The 23,685-nt window shown below is 54.2% G+C and overlaps 1 protein-coding gene across 2 annotated transcripts in view; it reads right to left on the bottom strand.

Annotated features, from left to right (window-relative positions):
* Positions 1-23,685, bottom strand: part of SLIT1 (slit guidance ligand 1) — a 154,484-nt gene that overhangs the window by 40,317 nt on the left and 90,482 nt on the right. Inside the window, exons 5-15 of one of the 2 annotated variants that reach the window (XM_079138105.1) lie at positions 16,048-16,119; positions 14,759-14,830; positions 14,221-14,292; positions 13,545-13,708; positions 10,744-10,891; positions 10,291-10,362; positions 9,833-9,904; positions 7,697-7,768; positions 6,853-6,996; positions 661-824; positions 24-47 (exon numbers count right to left, since the gene is read on the bottom strand). In XM_079138105.1, the coding sequence (XP_078994231.1) occupies positions 24-47; positions 661-824; positions 6,853-6,996; positions 7,697-7,768; positions 9,833-9,904; positions 10,291-10,362; positions 10,744-10,891; positions 13,545-13,708; positions 14,221-14,292; positions 14,759-14,830; positions 16,048-16,119 (1,076 nt within the window). Of the gene's footprint in view, positions 1-23; positions 48-660; positions 825-6,852; positions 6,997-7,696; positions 7,769-9,832; positions 9,905-10,290; positions 10,363-10,743; positions 10,892-13,544; positions 13,709-14,220; positions 14,293-14,758; positions 14,831-16,047; positions 16,120-23,685 lie in introns of those variants that run through there. The other variant, XM_079138106.1, reaches the window with a different exon arrangement.

Genomic DNA, 23,685 nt, shown 5'->3' with positions numbered 1-23,685 from the left:
TGTCCTGGGTCCCCAACTCCTACCTGGAATGAAGTACTGTTCTTTGGCTGGGGAGAGAAGCAGAGACACGCCATGGTGGAGGAGCAGCCATCCCTGGCCCCATGCCCCACCTGGCTGAAGGTACCCCAGGAATGCAGCTGGCACCCGGCATGGGGACCTGCCCACCTGCCCAGCCCTTGTGTGCAGAAGCCTTACTCCAGAGCACTCGCGTTCCTTGCCCAGGTCAGTGCTGAGGCAGCACATCCAATTAAACCTCTCACTTGCAAAGGCACAGGTGGGGACTGGGCCATTACCAGATGCCAAGAGGATTATAGTTGCCAAGAGCACTTCTGCTGCCCCAAAGTCTGGAGGAAGCCCCTAGCTCACTGCAAAGCTTCCCAGGTCTCCTATCTTTCAAGGCTTGAGTGCAGTCGTGCTGAAGAGTCAGCCGCAGAGCAGAGGGACTGGGTGCTCCCTCTGGGCCTGCAGCCAGCCCCACTTTCCCCAGGGCTCAGTACAATGAGGGCTGGGACTGAACCAACATTTGAATCTGAGACCAGAGCATGGAGCCTGCACCCTCTAGCATGACTCCAAAGTGCTCAAGGACACGCTCTTTGGAGCCATGCAGGAAACATCAGTGGGTCCCTGAGCAGACTGAAGACAGACTGGGCAGACAGCTACCTGAGCACCGGAACTTCTTGCTCTTGATCTGCCCGATGCGCTTGTTGGCCAGGCGCCGGGGGCTGGCACAACGGGCTCCACTCGTCTCAATAGGATTGGTGCGCAGGAAGTCCGCCAGCCACTTCAGGTTACAGTCACAGATGAAGGGGTTCTGGGCCAGATGCCTGTCCAAAGGGGGCAGTCAGCATCGGAGACAGAACTACAAACTGTGCCCACCTTCACCTGCATGGGGCCTGGCTGCCTGTTGAGGTGGACACAGCTGCTCATTGCCAGAAGACCAGGGCTAGCTGTGGGGGATGTGTTGGGGCGACCCCAGGGTGCACCCTGACACCCATGGTCAAGGCCTCCCAGTGCATCACAGGAAGGAAGGGGCTAGCTGAGCTTCCTGCAGTGCCTGTCCCGCCAAGCCTCTCTTCCTCCTCTTCCAGCCCACCCTTCCCTCTCTCCCTAGGACACTTCGCAAGCATGAGTGGAGGGAGGAGGGACTGAGGGACTGAACGGAGCACCCCTGTTCATTCACAGATGAAGAAGCTGAGGCCGGGAGAAGGTGAGGGAACTCAGGAACGTGGGTGCCACCGCAGGCCATGCCTTCGAGCATCCCCAGCAGCCATGGGCCCTGGCCTCTCCCCTGCCTGCAGACTTAGGCAGCAGCAGTCCATCTTCCATAGCCATTCTCCAGGACGGGGACATGACAGGTGGCAAGGCTGGCCTGCTGGAGCCCCTCTGCTGCACCTGGACGCACTCTTCCCAACCAGGCCATGGGGCCAAGGCCTCTCCTTGGAAAGTTTACAGGCCATTTGTTCACACAAGGAAAACTCAGAAAACATCACTTTCTGGGGAGTCTCTGGGGCCCCCTTACCTGGCTGCCTGTGCTACGGGCAGGTACATATGGTGATATGGGGAACAACTGACTAGGAGGGGCCTCTGTGACCAATGTGGTGGCTTTCCCACTTACAGGCCCTGATTGCCCCAGCAGGTTCAGACCAGCCACACCTGAACCAGAGCTGAGCAGGTCTGCCACTTAAGTCTGGGCCAACACCACATGGGTATACCCTGCTCATGGCTGTCCAGGTGGGGATAGGGAAGAATATTCCTGACCTATCCCAGCTACCACACCAGGGGCCAGCTCTGAGGCACTCTCCTTCACCCCAGAGCATCCTTCAGGTCATCTCATGCATTGCCTCAGCCCAGCCCCTGACAGGTGCTGCAGAACTCTCCAAGTTAAGGAGAACTCTGGTCCAGCATCTGTGCCCAGCCCAGCTCAGAAGTTGGCCACTCTCTCACGTGTCCATCGCCCGCTGGGCTCTGCCTTCTGGCCCCTGCTTTGGAAGTTGGCCTCCCCTGACCCCGCCTTCTCCCACTTTCTTTTCCAAGTTCTGGCTCCTCTCAGTGCCACCAGGTGAACCAGGGCCTTCCCATCTTTTGTGCATGCAGCTCCACTTTCTTTCCTCAACTTTGAAATTGCCAATTTGCAGAGAAGATGTGTTTGCTGACTTCCCGGGTAGAGTGTGTCACTTATGTAAAATATGCCAGGATTTAGGGACTGCTTAGGAGCCTCTCCAGCCGCCCCAGCACATCTGCTTGGGCATAGTGCTCCCACCTCTGCTGAGCTAACTGCTCCCCTTTGTCACAATGATGGCAGAAAAACCAATTCAATCCTGTTGTTTCCACATACATTCCAACAGTCCAGGGGTGTGGAAAAGGGTGCATCCTTTTAAGAACAGACTATTTGGGTCGAAAACAAGTCATAAAACTTGAACCCTCAGGGACAAGTGGCTTCTGTGTAAACCTAAGCATTTGATGCAAATTAGAAACTTGAATAATAACAAGGCAGAGGGGGTCGGAGGAGCAAGGGCCCAGGAGGGAGAACAATCTTGGCACAGGATAAGGGTGTTAAGGGCACACCCCAAATCTGCCACCCAGGTGGCCACCACTGTGGGAACATCTCTGACAGTGGAAAGAAGGGAGGAGAGAAGACTGATTCTCTGACTTTCTTAAAATAGGCTTTAAGGAGCTACAGCTAGAGATCTTTAGGGGGCAGATTTTTAGGGGGCAGTCATTGAGAAAATGCAAATTAAAAACCACAATGAGATACTATTTCATACAGATTGGGATGGTTATAACAAAAGAGACTTTTTTTTTTTAAGGCAAGTAATACAATGTTGGTGAAATTGTAGAGACCTCTGTCCCTGGTGATACACCACAGGCACTACATGCTGCAGTCGCTGTGGGAACTGCGGGAGCTTTCCTTGACAGTCAAACATAAATTTACCCTGTGAGCCATCAATTCCCAAGGAAATCAAAACATTTGTCCACACAAAGATCTGTAAGCAAATGTTCATAGTAGCATTATTCACCACGGCCGCAAAGTGGAAAAGATCTGAGGCTTTATCAATTGGAGTGGATAAACAAAATGTGGTCTATCCCATACAAGGGAACATTTTTCGGCAATTAAAAAGAACAAAGTGGTGAGACATGCCACACAATGTGTGAACCTCAGAAACGCCACAGCAAGGGCGAGAGGCCAGTTACCAAAGGCAGCCCGGTGCACGGTTTCACTTGATGAACGACCAGAAAAGGTGATCTACGGGGTGGATCTAGATGTGCGGTCACCTGGGGCCAGGTCTGGAAGTGGGATCCATTGAAATTCATACAAGGGACTTGGGGGAGGAGCCATGGAAATGTTCTAAAATTGGCTTGCTGTGAAAGTTGAATAACTCTGTGGATTTTCTAAAAGTCACTGAATTATACCTCTAGGACAACTGGGCTTCATATATCTAAGTTGTGCCTCAATAAGGATAGGTTGTTTCATTTTTGTCTTTTTGATTTTGAGAAGCAGGTCTCATTATGCTGCCCAAGCTGGCCTGGCACTCCTGGGCTCCAGGGATCCTCCTGCCTCAGCCTCCCAAGTAGCTGGGACCACAGGGCATACCACGACACGACACCTGGCTGATTTTTTTTTTTTTTAAAGATAATAAATCTCTTGGGACAAGTAAAACTATAGTAAAATTAATAAAATGACACAAAGTACTTGGTCACAAACCTTGGAGAGAGATACAGATCTAGCAAGATTTGATGAACTAAAGGCTCAGGTATGATAAAACAAGACTCAGTCAAGGAGTTTCACCATTCCAGGGTTGATAAGAATATCTGGCTGTACCTTGGATTTGCATTTCTTTTATTCTTGTTTCAAACTGTACTTTGGTTGTTAACTTATAATAGGTCCTCATGGTCAGTTTTGCTTTATGGCCTTAAACAATGAGGTATTTTCCTACAGAGGAAGCATGACTGAGGGGAGACTGGCTGATTTCTCAGTGATGACAAAGAGATGCTGGAGATCAAAGCTCTAGGAGCTATTCTGGGAACTTGGTGACTCACATAATCTCCCCCTGCCTCAGTTTCCTTACAAGTAAAGTCCAGAGGCTCAGGACTGAAGGTACAGAAGGAAGGAGGACCCTTTAGTGCTAAGTTAACTGCATGGTAGATGAGAAGTTGCCCCATGAGGAAGCATTCCAGTTAAAAGAGTAGGGCTCTTTTTAAAAGCATAACCACAACAGCATTACCAAATGAAGGAACACCAGGATTCAAATACACCATTTTGGGGGTCCCTGGTGAATTAGTGGGCATTGAGATCGATGGCTGTTTTTATTACAAAAGGAGAGGCCATGAGATCAGAACCAAGGACAGGCAGTCAGTGCAGCTAGATGACCTGGTCCTCGGGAAGATGGGGGCTGCTTCAAAAGAAATGGAATGCTAATACCTCCAGAGCACTTCCCCCTCCTCCTCCCCTGTTGCCAAGGTCACCTGCCTGGGGGGGGGGGACTGTTCCTCCCATCAAGGAGTTGACAATGAGTGCCCCCTGGGCAGCTCTTTCCTGCCTTTTAGGGCAGATATGGAACATAGGGAGATAATGAGGACGTCATCTTCCTGCCCGGAATGGGAGAGGGTGGCTTGAGAAGAAAGGAAACCTAAAATCTATAAAAGGGGCAAGACACCCCCACTCCCTTGGGCACCTGCTCTGGACCCCCTCCTCTCCAGAGGAGTCTCCCCTGTCCCCTTTCTGTTCTATCCTTTAAATAAAACTTTTTGCTCTCGCCTCAGTGTTTCTTGAGTGTTTAATCTTCGACACTGCAGAGACCAGGACCTGATCCTGATTCTCAAGACTGGCTTCAGCGACAGACCTCATGTGCCTCCTGATCAAAGGGCATGATCCTGCCTAGGACATCCTCCTGCCAGAAAATCAATCGCTGGTTGACTAAACCTGAACTTGACTCCACTTCTGTTTTCAATCTGGCAGGACACAGACCACTCCAGCACAGTCCCACAAGGACGCCGTCAGCCAAGTCCAGACCAGGGACCTTGACAGAACCAATCATGCAGTGTTTTCAACAAATAAATTGCAAGGAAAAAAGGAGGATGAGTCGGGCCCAGTGGTGTACGCCTGTAATCCCAGTGGCTCAGGAGGCCGAGGCAGGAGGATGACAAGTTCAATGCCAGCCTCAGCGACTCGGCAAGGCTGTAAGTAACTTAGGGAGGCCCTGTCTCTAAATAAAAAATAAAAAGGGATGAATGTGACTCAGTGGTTAAACACCCCTGGGTTCAATCTCCAGAACCAGAGAGGAAAGAGAGAGAGAGAGAGAGAGAGAGAGAGAGAGAGAGAGAGGACACCTATTGACAAAAAAATGACCTAAAGGACACATGAAAAAGTACCAGCTGATTGTGTTGCACATCTTATTTAAATCTGGATTCCATTGAAATATTAAAAAGTTGTATGATATGTATGAGACTCTGGAAGTCCAAACACTAATTAGATATTTGATGATATTAAGAAATTGCTTTTAGATATAATAATAGTGTTGGTTTTTGCTTTGCTTTGTTTTGTTTGTGTGTGTGTGGTGCTAGAGGTAGAACTCAGGCCCGGTGTATGCTAGGCAAGAACTCTACCACTGAGTGACAGCCCCACCCTGGGGTTATTTTTGAAGAATCCTGTCTTTCGGAGATAGAGATAAAGTCTGCATAGATGACTGTACCTAGGATTTGCTTCAAAATAGTTTGGGTGTCAAGGAAGTGGGGAGCCAGTATTTATAGTGGGGTGATGAACACTTGGGGGTTCACTCTGTTATGATTTAGATATCAGGTATCCCACAAAAGCTCACATGTAAGACAATGCAAGAAGGTTCAAAGGAGAAATGACTGGGTTATGAGAGTCTTAACCTAATCAGTGAATTAATCCCCTGATAGGGACTAACTGAGTGGTAACTGAAGTGGTAGGGTGTGGCTGGAGGAGGTGGGAATTGGGGCGTGGCTTTGGGATGTATGTTTGTATATGGCAAGTGGAGACCCGTCTCTCTGCTTCCTGATCACCATGTGAACTGCTTCCCTCAGTCACACTCTTCTGCCATGATGTTCTGCCTCACCTTGAGCTCTAAGAAATGCAGCCGGCCTTCTATGAACTGAGACCTCTGAAACCATAAGCCCTCAAATAAAGTTTTATTCCTCTACCATTGTGCTGGGGGGACCTTTTAGTTAAAGCAGCGAAATAGTTGACTAAAACACTCTACTACATGCTTGAAATTTTCCACAATAATCACAACAAATTACTAGATTTGTTGCTCTCTAATTTTTAATTTATAGTCATCACCATTTTACTGTATTTCATCTGATTTGGCATTACCAATTGTAAGCTGCACTATTATTTTGTGGACTATCAAAAAATAACAAAATGCTGCCAATTAAATGCTATGCCATCCGTTATACATGCGCCTCACTTCCAGGCTCTCCACCTGGAAACATGTCTTAGAATCAGTGGGCTACATTATAATCATTATCGTTATTATTTAACTGTAGCTGGCATTTAGCAAACATTCACAATGAACTAAGCTTTGTACAAACATATTCTTTAATCTCATAACAACTCTATGATGTCCTCATTTTAGGGAAAAATATAAGTGAGGCCCAGAGAAGCTTATTAACTTGCCCAGGGTCACAAAGTCAAAAAGAGGAATAACTGGGATTGGAACCCACAATGTCTAACCCAGAGCCTGTGTCCTTCCTCTGTAGGAGGCCACCTGGGTGGGAAGGACAGCCGTCTGTACCTGGAAGCTGTAGCCACCCCTAGGCCCACCTGCTGGGGCCTTCTTGCTCTGAGGCCTGAAGGGAGGGAGGCAAAGGAGGAGGTGGGAGGGAGCTCACAGCGTCTGGATGGCCCGCAGAGAGGTGAAGGTGCCCTTGGCCAGGCTCTGGATCTTGTTGTCATACAGGGAGAGCAGTGAGAGGTTCTGCAGGTCCTGGAAGGCATCGGGCCGGATGCAGTTGATCTTGTTGGCGTTCAGGAGCCTGTGGGCAGAGCCAGAGCCTGGGTGAGGAGAGGCCGAGTGGACTCCTCACTTGTCCCGGCACCTCCTTGGCTTGGGCATGAGTGACCTCAGGGAGTGGCCCATGGGAACAGCCCTGGGGAAGCTGCCCTCTGCAGCTCGGGAGCCAGTGAGTCTGCCTGCCTTCTTGCACATGGGGACTTTGCTGTCCCTGGCTCTTCTCCCTTTCAAGGACCTGCTAGAGATTCCTTGAGAGATACCAGGACTCCACAGGACAAAGCTTCAACTCCGAAGGCATTTGGGGGGCTCCCCCTTCTTCCCAGGGGACCGCAGGGTTGCCCAGGGGCATTTGCATTCAGGGTCTCCTGATCCTGGGAGAGAAACCTAGTTCTGAATATGCATGGTTCCAGGAGGCCTGGGTGTCCCATGCAGGAGACGGGCCTGTCCCCAGCCACCAAGTGCCTCAGGACTGCAGGCCGAGTCTCTGCAGCCTCTGGTTCTGATATCCCGCGAGCAGCTCTGAACGGGCGTCCATGTCCCATTCCTGTCTGGCCTCTGCAGAGCCCCATAGCCTTTCAGCCCTATTGGGTCACCTGTCTTCCAAGCCCCTGTCTCAAGTGAGTCCCATACCCCAAAGAGACGAAAAGCAGCAGTCTGGGAGGCCAGAGGAACATGGCCTCTCCCTGGGCCCCACCCAAGGACACCCTGGGATCAGTCCTTACAGGAGCTGTAGGGTGTACAGGCCTCCAAACACACCGCGGGGCAGGTCTGTGATCTTGTTTCCATAGAGGACCCTGGAGAGAGGCAGCAGAGGGAGGATTAGAGGGCAGCCCCCCCACACCAGCGGGCACTGTTCCCAGGCCTCCCATGGCCTGCTCACAGTGCCCGCGTCCTGGCGTGTGCATTCGCTACGGGCACTTGCCAGCAGATGGCGATAAAATGTCTTCCAAAAGCGTCACCTGTTTCCAGTTTGCTCAAAGGTACCCTCTGGGCTGGAGGTGGCTGTGATTCCCCAGGAGTAGCCCTGTCCCCCTGTCCCCACATACAGGGCCCCACAGAAGCCTTCAAAAGAGGCCCTTCCAGGGAACCTCGTGGGAAATTAATCTGGCCCAGGAGTCAAAAGGAGACTGTCAGACAAGAGAAAGTCCCACTGGCAGAGCTGATCGACATATTTTTCAGAGAATTACAGGAGAAAAAATAGAATACCAGACAGCACATGCAGGACGGAACCCAACCGGCGGGACTCACAAGCAGGTTTCTTTTTTTATGGTGTGGTATTTGCAAAGTTTTCTGCATTGAGCATGAATGAATTCCATGCATAACCAGGGAGGGAAAAAGCAAAAGTCAGAAAAAAAAAAAAACCCAAAACATGTAGGCAAAGATGTTCGGGCAGACAGTGAGAAAGTCAAGGGAGAAAAACACCAAAGAGGGTTTGGGGAGGGGAGGGTGTGTTTTATTCCCCAAGTCCTAGTCACCCCCCAAGTCACCCTTGGAAGCATTCAGAGTAAAAACTGCTCTCACTTTGAACATGCCTTCAAGACCTTTCGGGTGGGGGGCACAGCAGGAGCAAAGGCCCTGTGGTGGGACCCAGGGTGACCCATGTAGAGAGCCAAAAAGACCAGTGTGATTTGAGTGGGAACAAATGGGATCGCAGCGTGGACTTCACTCAGTCAGCATCAGAAACATCTCTGGGACATGATCGGATTCTCATTTCAGACACATCCCTCAAGCTGCTGTGTGGAGCAGAGGGAAAGCAGGTGACAGGTCAGGCCTGGCCGAGGTGGGCATAGAGGAGCATGGGATCTTTTTGCATGATCTCAGCACGCAAGGTCCTATGCAGCAGGGAAGCAGCTGTGGCCAGTTATACAGGTGTCACAGCAACTCATTGAATGGGTTATTGTCACCCTTCTCTCCTTTTAGACTGGTCCTGTCCAATGTAAGAGAATTGTATTCATTTCTCAGAGGAAGAGCTCTGCCTTGTGGCAGGCCACCACCGGGATCTGATCTTCTTGACAGTGATCTATCATCATGTCCTGCTGTGTAGGTTGTACACTGCACAACCTCAGGGGCACCATTCACAGTTGGCCTTGGATTCTGCTCTGAAAGAGGGCACGTACAGCAGGCCGAGAACTGGCAGCCTCTTTGTACTCCCCAAGGGGCAGGTGACCTCCATTCTGCTCCACTCGCCAAGCCTCTAATCTAGGCCCATCAGGTGTCCAGTGCTGTCAGAGGACAAGTGGAAGTACCCAGTCCTAAGAGGGACAAATGGCTCCCACCGTGGGGAGCTTGCCTGGCTGTAGGACACCCTGAGTGTGCTCTCTCTATGGACAAAGTGCCCTGGGCCTCAGAGAGTCCCCGACTTGGTGAAGCTGGGGTGGGAACTAGCCTTCTTGGGAAAAGTCAATGATGCTTAGTAGATGGCCCAACCCCGGAGGCAGGGCAAACACCATCACCCACGTCTGGAGGTCCAGCACGTTTGGGATGAGAGATAGCAAGGTTGGCAGGTGTCCCCACTGAACCTGGTGACTGTGCTCCTGTAAGTGACCCAGGAAGGCTCGGCAGCCTTAAGGGGAGGAGGGACCAAGTTCACTGCCATAAAGAAATCTGGGGAAATCTCCCCAGGCGTCAGGGCCGTGGCCCCCTAGCTTTTCAGTGCACTCAGCTCTGGATCCCTTCTTCCTCCCGCTGCTGGGGAAGGTCCACCCCTGAGGCCTGAGGAAGCAGAGCGGGGCTGGCTGGACTTTGCTCTGGAGGGAGCCCCGCTGGGGCCGGGTGGGAGGGGCTGTTCTTCCCAAGGCTCACGGGAGGGGTTCCTAACACGACACTGGACCACCCCAGGAGCCTCAGCTGCTACTCACAGCGAGTTCAAGGAGCGGAGGCCCTGGAAGGCGTCGGGCGCGATCTCTGCAATCTGGTTGTTGCTCAGGTCTCTACAAAGAGAACAGGAGAAAGCTGATGCGTGTGCGCCATCCGGCCCTACCTGGCCCCCTCAACAGGGCAGGGCTGTCTTTCAAAGTAGAGAAGAAGGGTCCAGTTCCCCCATCCCATAGAACACCCCCTGGGACACTCTTATTCTGTGCAGTCTGAGCGTGGTGCCGGAGAGGGACACTCCAACGCAGGAAGCCCTCGGCATCCTGGCCATGTGACATCCCTAATTGCTCCTGTTGGCACCCAAGCTGAAACGGGGGATGACCAACAGCTCAGATGCAGGCTCGGCCTCCCACTGGGGCCTCAGGACAACCCTGCCAGGCAGGAGGGCCATCTCCATGTTTCAGACCACAGGCTCTCCCCCTGCCCTGGTGAGGTGGGGACTCACATCCTGCGCAGCTTTCTGTAGGGAGAGAAGGCTCCGGGGGGGATGGACTTGATCCCATTGAGCTCCAGCCGGCTGCAGAGAACACAAGAGCAACAGGGAGACAGAGGTCCAGGTCTCCCTGGCCTCAGCTGTGGTCTGCCTTCTGTCCCTGTCCCCTGCGCCCTTCTGTCTTCTGGAGGCTAAAGCTCGATGAGTGGGAACAGACCTGCTGTGATCTGAGGTCCCCCAGGCTTCCCTAGCCGGAAGGGGTTCACGATGATGCTAACACCAAGAACCCGTTCTGGCAGGCCCGGCCAGCAGCGCTGGACAGACAAACCACAGAGGGACACCCTCCCCAACCCTCTGGAGTTTTCCAGCTGTCGGCAGAGAGCTCAGCCCCGCAGAGGCACGCGGTGTCTTCCCCATCTGCCACTCAGGGGCCTCAGGGAGGCACCTGCATGGTCCTGTACTCACATCTCCGTCATGGTCTCCGGCAGGTTGGCGGGGATGGCCGTGAGGCCTTTGCCGCGACAGTCCACGATGCCATTGCTGCAGGCACACATGGCGGGGCAGGAGCCGGAGGAGAGGGTGCAGGAGGGCACGCGCCCTGCCTCCCCCTGGCCTGCAGAAACAGGGAGCTGGGATCTCAGGTGTCCTGCACCAGCACCTCCCTCCCCAGATCCAGACCAATGGGTTGGGGATAGCGGCAGTTTCTGTGGATGTGGATGAACCAGGAGAGGTTGCCATGGGTGCAGGATGTAAGAAATTCTGAACTTGGATGTGACCCTGGGTGCTGGTACTTGTCAGATGTTTGCTGAATTCAATCAAAATGAGCTGTACCAGAGTGTCATTCATACCCTGGGAGATCTGGGCCCACCCAGAAAGCTGACGCTTCAGTTTCTAATCCGTATCACTTAACACTTCCGAGGTCCCATGACCGTCACAGGACTGTGGTAAGAACGTGAACCAAGTGTCCACTCTGCACTCTGGTGGGTTCGGTACATGTAGAATCTCACTGAAGCCCCCCTGCACAGCTGCGCCCTCCTGGGAGAAGCGTGTTGTTGTCGTTTTACAGGTGAGGAAACCGAGTCCCCAATATGAATCAATTTGTTAAAATTCACTCACCTGACTTAATAGATAGTGAAGCCAGGATCAAGCCCAGTGCCTGATATAAAGAGCCCACCCTTTTTTAAAATGGAGTCATAACTGACATAAAGTGCACCATCTTGAGTTTGCTGCCTGTTGAACATGCATGGCCCAGACATGGACCACCATGTCCATCACCCAGGAGGGCTCCTCCTGCCTTTAGCCCAAGGCAACCCCTATTCTGATGTCTATCACCTATCTGATATTTTTCTGCTTGTCTGTGATTTTCACATAAATGAAATTATCCAGTCAGTTCTCAGTTCGCTTTTTTCACCCAACATAAAATCTTTGAGATTTAATGTTGTCATGCATATAATAGTGTGTTCTTTTTTGTTGCTGAGTAGCAGTCCATTACATGGGCATATCATAATTATTAAACCACTCTCTTGTTGGTGGAAATTTGCATTGTCTCCAACTTTGGGCTATTGCAAAAAAAAATGCTGTCATGAATATTCTCGGGTGTTTTGCAGAACAAGTGAGCACTTCTAGCAGTGGAGTTGCAGGGCTGTGGGGTAGACATGTGTTGAGCTTTCCTGGATCCTGCTACACAGTTCTGCATGGTAGCTGAGCAATTTACACTCCTGCCAGCCTACTAGCATCTCACACCTCCGGGCTAACACAAAGGGCAGGCACAGGACTAAATGAGATAAAGCTATATGGATCCAGAGCAAATTATGATAGTGTCCTCCTCAGGAACCTGGCCATCGGGGTGCACAGGTTCCAGAGGAGGAAACAGGGTCCAAAGAAATGCAGAAATCAAGGTGTTCCAAATGCAAAGAGAGGTTTCATTTCAAAACAAAAACTGCCCGTGTTATCGAGTCCCATTCGCCAAAAATACAGCAGCTGCAGTTGCTCAAAGGTGCATCTCTGGCCCTGGCTCACCTGTCTCGCAGCACAGACCCATGCGTGCACATTCACGAGCACACCCACACGCTCCCATGCACACATTCCCCTGCACATGCACACACACTCTCCTTTGCACACTCCCTCCCTTTTACACACGCTCTTCTCTCTTGCACACACACACTCACACAGCAGCCCTGTGCAAGCAGTGTTGAAGTCTGGTCTCAGGGGTCGCCAGTGCTCCAAAGGAGGTGACAGCCACACCGGAGCCTCACACTGAGGCTCTCACAAGCCCAGCAGACGCTTTCCCTCAGAGCTCTGGTGGCAGGCGGGCTCAGAGCCCACAGGTGTGCAAGAAATGGCCAGCCCCACGTCCTCTCACCCAGCTCACTCAGCAAACGTTCTTGACCATTTTTTAACCCAGTGTGGGCCAAGTGCTGAGGACGTGGCCAGAAACACGTCACCCCTATTCCACAGGCTTGTGGAGGTTGCGGTCTCTATCAGGGAACTTCCTCTGGGGTCATAGGATGCTCCCTGGGCTCTGTGGGGTGAGGAGACCACAGGCCACAAGAAGGAAGGGTGCAGCCAACTGGGGAGAAGCTCATGAAGGCTGGAGGGGAGGCTCCTGCAGCAGGGAGAGGCAAATGTGGGGCTGGGGGCAGTGAGTGAGGGACCTGGGGCCTGGGAGGTGAGGCTGACCCCGGCAGGGCCTTGCAGGGCTTGAGGGCAGCTTGAACTCTCACAGGAGCACTGGAGGGCCTGTGAGTACATGCAGCAGTGACCGTCCAGGCGGTGGGCTCTTTCAGACCTTTGGGCTGCAGCATGGAGACCAAAGGGGCCAGGAAGGGAGTGGGCAATCAGTCTCAGAACACAGGAGGAAGAGGAAGGGGCACAGGCCCTGGGTCCACCTAGCCTGGAACCAAGTTAGAGGGCAAATTTCGAGACCTGCTGAGGAAGAAGCTGAGGCAAAGGGAGGAGGGGGAGGTGGGGCTGAGGGGATGTGCGGTCCAGAGGGTGAAGGGTAGAGGAAGCAGTGACGGGCAGGGACAGGAGGAGACAGGCAGGCAGCGTCAATGCACGGTTACATGTGGTCACAGGAGAAAATGGAGGTGGGGTCAGTGGGAAGCAGCGGCAGGGACAAGCAGTGAGGACTAAGGCCAGCAGGCAGTGGTGGCCAGGCGCTAATATGTGCTAATGGGAGGGAACAGAGGAGGTGACAGGAGGACACAGTGGGTGGGACAGGAGGTGATGGGCAGCTGAGGCCCCTGGGCAGCGCCTGCACCTACCTGAGCAGCTGAACTCACTCTTCTGGACCTCAGCCACATTGAGGCCACGCAGGCCAGCGGGGCCCGAGCACTGGGTGAAGAGCCCGATGGTTGGCCTCTGCCTCAGCCACTGCGAGAGCCAGGCCAGGTGGCAGTCACAGAACAGGTGGTTGGAGTGCAGGCGGCTGCAGGAGGACAGGGTGGCTGGCAACCCTCCCAGACCCCAGTCCCACGGAACAGGGGGAACTGCGACCCCAGGCAGGAGGCTGGGCCCTGAGCCTGCTGAGCCCATGCAGTCTCCATCCTTGGGGCGGCTCAGCTCCCACCGCGGCTCATTCACAGCTACGTAGAGTCCCCAGTGGCTCCCCTTGCTGTCCCTCCAGCCCTCTGCAAGACACCGGAGGATGGAGACTGCCCGGCGAGCCTGAGTTCATCTTACTGAGCTCTCAGATCCGCCCAATTGCCCAACTCATTTTCAAACATACAAGCTAGCCATTGGTTTCCCAAGGAAAAATCAACTATAAATAATACCGGACACCTGTCATTTCAGATCCCTCCCTCCTGCTGCGATTCCTGGGAGCAGCTCCTAGGCTGGCCTTGGGTGCAGAGAACAGCACCCCCACCCTCCTCCACAGCCTGCCCTGGACATCGGCCCACAGGTGGACACTCCACGCCCTGCTGCTCCCTGCTAACTCACAAGGTCCGTAGCTTGGGCATGTGGTTGAAGCTGGACACGGGAATGGTGGTGATGTTGTTGTTGTTCAGGGTCCTAAAGGGACAAACCAGCGTCACTTACCATCTGTCCGTTACCTGGGGTAGGGCCTTTCTGCTAGTGAATGGGAGGCTCTGTCCTACCAGGTCCCTCAGTCCACCTTCAAGGAGGACTCGTACTGGGCTGACCATGGGATTTATACCAAAGAGCACGAGACCTGGGCCCTCCAGGGGGATCCTCTGAGCTGGGACGGTGACTGGGAGCCAAAGGCACCATGCACTCCCACGTCTGGAAGGACAGGGAGACAGATGGAGCAGGGGGAGGGGCTCTGTAGACAGGGATGCATGGAAAAGGGGGTGAGGTTTAGAAACAGAGGGAAAAGGGGCTGACATTGCAGGCCCAGGGTGGAAACTCCGGAAGACACCACAGTTACAGGCCTGACCCCAGGGGTTGTGTCCTCCCATCCTCCTGCCTCCTGCACCCCCAGGCTCCATGCCCCACCTGCCTCCCCAGGTTTACTTACAGCACCTCCAGCCCTCGCAGGGCCCGGAAGGCCCCCTCCTCAATGCAGCCGATCTGGTTCTTGTCCAGCTGTCTGTGAAGCAAAAGAGGGTTGTGTGTGTAAGGGGGTGCATTGCCTAGAAAAGGGGCGTTCAAATGTTTTGACCAAGCACTCCAAGAGGCAGGACCTGAATCATTTGACATACATGTCAATCCAAGTTGTAAGTATTAATAAAAGCTGAATTTCTTCTTATTTTCAGTTAAAACAACAAATAAAAATCAAAATTATATTCCTCAACTCAACCTTGCATCCCTTCCTCAAATTTTGGAAACCACCTAGAGGGTGCTGACAGCTGAAAAATGAGAAAGAGTAACACAGAAGCAGGGGCAACCAGAGCTGGCAGCAGATTTCCACCTGAGTGCCAAGGAGATTGATTAGTGGTGGTTGCGTGGGGTGCTGCTTTCAGAGCAGTACTTTGAGCTCTGTGGGAAAGAATGCAGCGATCGATTATTAATGCCTGCCACAGGCATGGGAGGTGTGCTTATGGCAAGCATGACAAGCACTTGCCATTCTGCTGTATCAGATCTTGGGGAGGAGGTAAGCCTGGACCAGAATAAATTTGAATAATGATAATAAGCCTGGAATCCCAACTACTCAAGAGGCTGAGGCAGGAGTTCCAGGCTAGTCTAGATCTTTAGCAAGACCCTCAGTGACTTAGCAAGACTCTGTCTCAAAATAAAAAATAAAAAGGGCTGGGGATGTGCTCAGTGGTAGAGTGCCTCTGGGTTCAACCTCCATCACTGCAAACATAATAATGAGGAGATAGACAATTACATTTAAATAGCACTTGACAAAGGGTATACATTTCTGTATCTCCTCTAAATCTCAGAACAAGCCTGTGAGGTAGGTTTATTATCCTCATTTATTTTCTAGAACAATATATAGAGGTTGCATGAAGTTAACAGAGTTGCAGCAGCTTAAAAGCTGTATGACTGGAGAAGATTCGAACCCAGTTTTCCCAGTGTAGGATGAGGAGGGCACTGGAGGGCCAGGACCAAGAACATGGCCTCTTAACCCAGCGTTCTTGACTCTGCATCATGCAACAGCCCCAGGGCCCTCTGCACAGGACCTTGGCTGTCAGAGAGAATCATACTGAGGGAGGGGCAAGTGCTGCCCGTTTCCTCCAAACCCAGACTGTTCCAGAAGACCGTGCTGGCACCAGCCATCTCAGAGCCCAGGTTGGCTCCTTGACGGCCTGGACCACAGGGTCCAGGGCAACCAGGGGACGCTCCCTCCTGGTCTGTACTCACAGATTTTTGAGGTCTGTGGCTCCGCGGAAAGCCTTCCTAGGGATGGCCTGGAGGGCGTTCTCGCTCAAGTCCCTGGGGATGAAGCACCAGGGGAGAGAACACTGGTCAGGAAGAGAGGCCTGCGAGCCAGGGCGGCCAGGGGGCCAGGCACCCAGCTGGGCAGGGCCTGGCTCACAGCGGCCACTCAGCAAGCATCTGTTGGATGGAGCCAGAGAGAGGCACCCTGTCCTGAAGGGAGCTCTGTCCCCAGCCACCTCCCCTCTCTGGGAGGGAGGAGCCCAGGGCCACTGTGACCAGCCCTCCAGACCCAGAGGAGAGCTCGGGCCCCCACATACGGTGCAGGGCTGCAAAGGATTCAGCAAGGGAGGGGCTTCTCCATGGCACCCAGCTGCCCTGGGACGTCTGAGGAGCGGGCCCACCTCTCGCTGTGCTGATTTACTGCTGGGGAAACTGAAGCAGGCCCGCCAGCCGCCAGTCGTGCCCCACCCAGGTGTCCCACTCCAGGCTGCCTGACTCCAAAGCCCCTGCTCCTGTGGGCTGCAGGCAGCAGAGCACCAATAAAGCCTGGGCCCCGTGGGAACAGGGACACGGACTCAGGGCCCCACCTCCCACTTCCCGCTGGCCCCAGGTCAGAGAGCAGGGCCCACTGAGGACTCCCTCACTCCCCACTCTGTGTCCTGGTGTGAGAGAGGAGGGAGGGCCGAGCTCCTTTGAGCCCCAGGTCAGCTTCCGGAGGCTTCCTCCAGCTTTCCTGGCAAGCACTGGGCCTCTGGCACTAACCCCTACCTCTCCCCGCAACCTCACAGTCCGCTGGCATCCATAGATGTTTACAAAGGGCAAGCCCAACCAGCCCTTCCTTCCTACGTGGCAAGTGTGTCCCCCCAGGACTTAACAGGAGCCAGCTCACCAGACCCTCCAATGGTGTGGACAAACACTATCACCACTGCTGTTTTATAAAGGGGAAAGGGAAGCTCAGAGAAGTTAAGCGACTTTTCCAAGGCAACCCAGCTGGCAGAGGGTGGTCCCAGCATTGTGAACTTAGGCACTGGGGCCCCAGAACCTGGCTTGCACGGCAGCTCTGGGAGTGGGGACTTTGGTCTCACGCATTTTGCAGAGGAAGGAACTTGAGTTCTAGGTCAAGCAACTTGCCCAAGTTTGGGCCACTGCCCCAGAAACACTGTTCCGGTCCTTAAGGTGGATGACCAGAGACTGGGCGTCCTGATAAGGGACCCAATGCTGGTCAGTTCTGCATATCCAACCCCCTTCTCCGGGGCAGGTCCCTGGAGTTTGACTGGGTCCTTCCTTTCAGTCACTGTTCCTGCAGGTGAGAACACACCCCTGACCCCAGCCCCCCAGCAGGCTGCCCCCAGGCTCTGGGGCCACCACCTTGTCTGGGTTCTCCTGTTGAGCACCCAGCAGGACAGACCTCCCGCTGGCCCTCCCAGCCCCTGCCTGTGACTCTGCAAGCCAGCGCTGCCTCCACCCAGGCCTGTCCCCCCACCTACTCAAGGGGAAGCGAGAGCCAGCAACATGACTGCCCACCTCCACCCCACACACGGTGGCCCATCGCCCTGGCCTCCCTCCCTCAGGCCCAGCCCTTCTCATCCCTAAGCCGAGCCGTCAGACAACGGCCTGGCCCACGCGAGACGTTGCCCCCATTAGCACCTGGTTCCTGTTCTCTCTCCTTGAAGAAGACGTGTCTGCCCCGCCTCCAAACTGTACTTGGCCTCATCCGAATGGCGCCTTGCTGCCCTGTGCCCTGCAGTGTGGCTGACCCACACACGGCAGCTGCCGCAGCCGCCTCCTCCCGATCCGTCTCCACTGTTCTGTCCTCCTCCTGACACCACAGCCACACCTGGCCTTCCACCTTGGCAATCTGTGCCAAGTCTCGGTCCCCAGTTCAGTCTGTCCACGCTCTCGGAACTCCACTCAGCCAGGCCACTCCCCGCATGGCCCAGCACCCGGCCCCCACTGCCCGCCTCAGGAAGCCACCAGGCCCTCGGTCCCTAGAAAAGCATCGCAGCCTTTGATTCCCTGCCTGTTCCTTCTTGTCGTCGATCCCTGCCCTGCCCAGTGAGGGTGCCCCGACCACTCCCAGCGCTTCTGCTGTGCACACTTTGAGGGCGCCAGGTGGCTCGCTACCCTGGGCCTGTGACCTGTTCTCTCCATCTTCCTCAGCGGGATGCTGGCCCTGGGTCGGGTGGCATGACAGGTAAATTGATAGATTTGGAGCAAGGATTGTGCAGGCCGCAAAGGTAAAAAGGAGGCTGCCAGGCTTTGGTCTCATGGCTGCAAGAGTCACTAGGGGCCAAGGCAGATGTGGGCCCAGACACACCCTGATGTGGCACTTACCTGTGGCCCCGTGACAGTGCTGGGCTCGCAGGCACAGAGGTAGCCACATGTGCAGGTGGCCCGAGCACTCACACCCAGGAGAGGGCAGAGACAGGAAATCGGAACTGCACCTTCACTATGCAAATGCGTATCAAGAGCTGGTGACCTCTGGGGACACCCCAGACACTTGCTTTCCAGGAGGTTTCTGGGCTGCTTGCAATAATCTCTGGAAGACCAGTCTTTCCAGAGGTGTGAAAGCAGAGATGTGAGCAAGCAACTCCCCTGAGGGAGAACAGGTGATCTCTGAAGCAGATCCTAGAAAGTCAAAATTCCAGACAGAAGTTGGAAGTGAGGGGAAAAGTCCAGAGGCATTCTGGGAGCTGGGTGCAGCATGGCGTGGCTGACGCTGCACATGGGAGGTTGTGGTGGTGTTCAAACATGTTCACAAATTCTTTGACATTCTTCCCTTCACAAGACAGAGCTTAATCCCTCTCCTCTTGGGCGAGGGAAGGAGTTAATAACTCACTTCTGAAGAATAGAATAGGATGGAAATAGTACTGCAAAACCCCAAGACCAGCTCACACCAGCCAGAGTGGCTGCTTCCTTGTCCATCTTGGGCCACGCTTCCTGGGAGAAGCCAGCTTCCAGGACACTCCAAGGGCCCTCTAGCAGCTCTGCACAGAGGCCACAGGGAGAGGAGTGGAGGCCTCCTCGCCACAGCTGGCACCGGCATGGCAGCCACACAAGTGAGCGGGGAGCACACACTCCTGCCTACTCAAGACCCCGGATGGCGTAGCCCCCATGGCTTCTTGCCTGCGATTTCATGAAAACCCCAAGCCAGAACCCCCAGCCCACCCAAGAGAGGGGAGAGTGAATGCCCACTGTTCCTGGGAGCCATTGTATTTTGAGGTGACTGATGCACAGCGGTTGAGGACCAATTCAGGGGTCCCCGGGGGATGTCGCAGGCAGCGAAATCGGGAGCCTGGGTGTCCGTGAGCCGAAGCCATGCTGGAGTCTGCTGCGTCCCTCCTCTGGGGCCTCAGTCTCCACTTCTGTCAAAGGCACAGGCTGGAACACACCCTCTGAGCCTCCCCGCCCAGTGGGCCCATCCAGACCATCTACTCTGAGACACGCTGCTGGGGTCCCAGAGTCTGTGTCCCCCCCAGGTGCCTATGTTGGAGCCTAAGCCCTGCTGTGATGGAGTCAGGAAGCGGAGCCTTGGGGAGGGGCTGAGGCCAGGACAGCAGAGTCCTCTGCACTGGGATCAGTGTCCTTCTGAAGAGAAGCCTCAGAGAGCTGCCCTGCCCCGTCCACTCCAGGAGGACACAGTGGGAAGGTGGCATCTGAGAATCACGAAGCAGGCCCCCACCACACCCGGAATCTTCTCACCCTTTGACTATGGACTTCCATACCCACAACTGTGGGGAATAAATTTCTGTTGTTTCTAAGCGACCCAGGCTGTGCGATTTTGTTATAGCAGCTCCAACAGACTTAGACACACATCAAGCCAGGTGCTGGAAATCCAGGAGGAGGTGGGGAAGGCTGCTGACCCCTGGTGTCAGGAGGGTCTGGGAGGAAGGAGAGGGACAGAGCTGCCAGCGTCTTCTACCCACAGGATGGCGGAGACATGGGAGGGCCTGGGGAGGGCAAGCGGGGACAGTGCCCGGAGGCCTCTCCAGTGTCAGGAAGGAGCGGGTACGTGGGGAGGCGAGCCTCCAGTGGGACCCTCATCTCAGCCCCCATGGGCCAAGCCTGGGAGGAAGCTGGGCCGGCACTCATGTCCATTATTCCATTTAATCCACCCCTTGACGCTGTGAGGAAGGTTTTTTATTTTGTATTGATTCGTTTATAGATCGAGACCAAACCTTGTTTCAGAAAGGCTTTGAAGATGGCTTATCGGGATTTACAAAACAGCAAGAGCAGGAGTGAAAGATGGGGTGGAGGAGAAAAATCAATGGTGGGCACTCAGCGCAGGCACCATGTGACCACACGCCTGCCAGCCAGGGCAGAGCCGGGGCTCTGAACTTTCTGAGAGCCAATGTGAAAGGGGAACCAGTCAGTCAAGTGTCCACGATGCATGTACAGTGACAAGGGCTGGCTTCTCCAGAGTACAGCTGCGGGGCACTCAGATGAGACGAGAATTTTCCCAGGGGTCCCTATGAAAAATGAGTGTGTCCTGATCGATAACACTAGATCCTTAGAATAAATGGGTTTCCAATGTCTGTTTCTTATAATAATAGCATTGCATCGGAGTACAATCCGGGAGAAGCCATTCTGTAAGGACACACCAGGAACCCGGGGGGGAAAAGAAGGAACACAGAGGCCGATGGAACCCAGGACAGCCTGTGCAGAGCCCAGGAGCTAGATCAGAAAGGGATGTAGCCCGACGGCCTTGGAGACATTGCTCTGGGGTCCAGAAGCTTACAGAGGAAAGGTGCAGTCCACAGGCACCAGGCGGGATGGGACACCAAGAGCCACTCTGTGAGTGCAGGTCCTGGCTGAACCCACTCAGGAGTGCAGGCCACACCTGCCAGCCTGGAGCAGGAAGCAGCTCTCATTGTGTGACTCCGGCTACCACTCCAGGAGAGTCAGCCCCAGACCAGAGGGCGATAGCCAGGTCTTGCAAGTCACAGGAAAAGGCAGCGTGCTGGCAGCAAAGGGCGGTGGGTGGAAAGAGCCTAAGGTTACAGCCAGAAACATTAAAGGGTTCAGTTCCTGCTTCTGCCAACCACCAGCCAAGGGCACAGAGAACCCTGAGAACTCCAGGTGCCCAATATGTAAAGTGGGTGCAAAAATTCTGACCACACGGGTTTTGTAAGATAATGTGCACTCACATGTTTAACCTCACCTAGCGCCTTCCTTTAGCGATGTACAAAACACTAAGGTTTTCCCTTTTCTGAGATGTCACTGTTATTTTCAGAATTACCACTAGGGGGCGCCAGAGGCCAGACTCTGCAGACCCAGACTGCAACCCCTTGCACACCCCAAGGTTAGTATCACTTTTTACCCCACTTGACTTCCTGCTTGGTCAACCCTTTTCTCCTCTTTCCCAAGCCTCCATTTGCACCTGGTCTGCATAGGAACCCAAAACCCCACCCACACCTTTCCCAGCACTAACTCTTCTTTGTCTTCCTCAAACTGAGTCATTTTTGTCCCATTCTTTTCCCATGATGGCTTGTCACAGGAAAGTGGCAGCAAAGTGGGACCTCCCAGGACAGAAAAGGTTCTAGACAGGAAAACCTGGAGGCCCCAAGTCCTGTCAGCAAGGAAGCGAATCATGGGGGCAGACGGGAGCTCAGGAAGAAGTTACGGGTAGGACAGTGGAAGGGGGCAGCACGCTGTGGAGCCAGGGTATTACAGCAGACAGTCCACAGCTGAGTGTTACCATGGAGACTGGAGTTCTACAAGCCTGGCTCACTCACTTACATCATGTGGTCTTGGATAAGTTCACTCTCTGGCCTCAGTTTTCACATCTCACAAATGGGGATGGAAAGTAGTACCTACCTGGCCACTGCTCCACCTATCTGGATAAGCCTTCAGTTTCTCAGGCCCCTGCTATCCCAGATCCTTGGCACTTGCTGCTGCCTCTGCCTGGACTCTCCTTTCCTTACTCTTCACCCAGAGTCAGGAAATTCCCCTTCATCCTTCACATCTCCATCTAGAGACACCTCACGTAACTGCTTCCTTCCTACAGGTCCCCAAACCCACCTGCTTGTCCTTTCAGCACTAATTCAGGACAAGTATATTGAGTGTAATGGAATGCTCAGTAATGTTCAGTTGAATTGAACTAAAGGGAACCCTCTCCTACTCCAATCCCTCTGCATTTTCCTAACCAAAGCAAGGAGGTGGGACTGATCATGCAGCTGAAGGGAGAAGGCAGGGGCTTGAGGCCCAGAGGCTGGCTCTCCATCAGATAGCTCTAACTCCCTGCTGAGCACCAGGACTCCTTGTACCTGCTATGTCTGACCCAGCTGAAGACCCAATAGAACAAGGGTCGTGGACGGGGAGAGACGCACTGAACAAGCACTAGGTATTGTTGTGATGCTATACCAGCCCTCCCTCTTCCCACATCCTGACAGAATATAACACCCTCCATGGATGGTTCCAAGGTGACACCAGCAGCCTGAGGGAGGGGGAGCTGGAGGCCACTGAGCAGGTGAGCCACTGTCTGGGACCCTCCAAGGAAGAGAAGGAGTTGCCGCTCCTGAGAGTCCACTCTGGAGGGCTTGAGGTAAAGGTCCTGCAGACAAGGATCCCCCCATCTGGCCTGTGCTCCTCCTGCAAGGCCAAGGGCTCTGAGGAGGCAAGCAGTAGCCCCCACTGGGTCTGGGGGTATTCTGATGACCCCAGACAGCCTCGTCCCCAGAAGGGAAGGGACAGCCAGGCCTACTCCCTGACGTGGACACCATCTCCAGGAGCTCTGCCAGGCTGGGGAAGCTGAGGTCAGGACCCCATGTTCTCACTGCTAATCCCCTTCACGCTCTAACCTGATTGGTCACTGCTGGCAGACCAGTCTCTAAGGGGATTATCAGGGGGCCCAGCCAGAGGCAGCTGGGCACCAGCCAGGGCCTGACTTGACCAGCCAGGGTTCCTGCCACCTGCTTAGCCACCCCACTGCAGAGCACGGGGCTTCTCTGTCAGCCCTTCAAGTCCACACAGGGCCTCCAGGCGGACTGGCATCCCCTCAGCCCTGCAGTCTGACTGGTTACCTGAGCATGCCCAATGCTGGGCTCAGCCAGGAGCCAGGCAGCCCCAGGGCTCTGAGGCACCTTATCCAGGCTTCCTAGTCAGGAGACTGGTGGGTGAGGCTCAGGCTCTGGAGCAGACAACGCCAGCCACATATCCAGTGAGTGCCTCCTAAAGTTTTCTGACCTCTCAGTCTCAGGCTTCTCTTTGTAAAGTGGAAGGAACTGTCACGTGGCTTAGTGGAGGCTGCACAGTGCTCTGTGCCAGGACTGGCAGAGTCAGCTGTCCTTATTCAGCCTGTGGGAGGAGCCGGAGGGCCAGGACCAGGGCATCAGGAGGCAGCTCCAGGTGGGCCCTGCACGAACCCACTGCAAGATGCGCAGCGAGCTCCCAGCGCCTGCAGCAACCCTGCCCTCCCAGGGGGCACCCCACACACCTGGCCTGCCCCCATGGTGGCCGTGCCCGGCATAGGGCTGCCCTCATCCCTGTTTCTTGTGACTGCCTGGGATTCTAGAGCACATGATTCAGCAAGCAAGTCCCTGGCACCTGGCCTGGCAGCAGTGGCCGTGCCCAGGAGTTTGTTAGACATGATGATTTTCTAAGCCTGTTGACTGAATCTGA

Source organism: Sciurus vulgaris, assembly GCF_902686455.1.
Source record: "Sciurus vulgaris genome assembly, chromosome: 4".
Lineage (NCBI taxonomy): Eukaryota > Metazoa > Chordata > Mammalia > Rodentia > Sciuridae > Sciurus > Sciurus vulgaris.
This window is presented reverse-complemented; position numbering and strand designations above follow the sequence as displayed.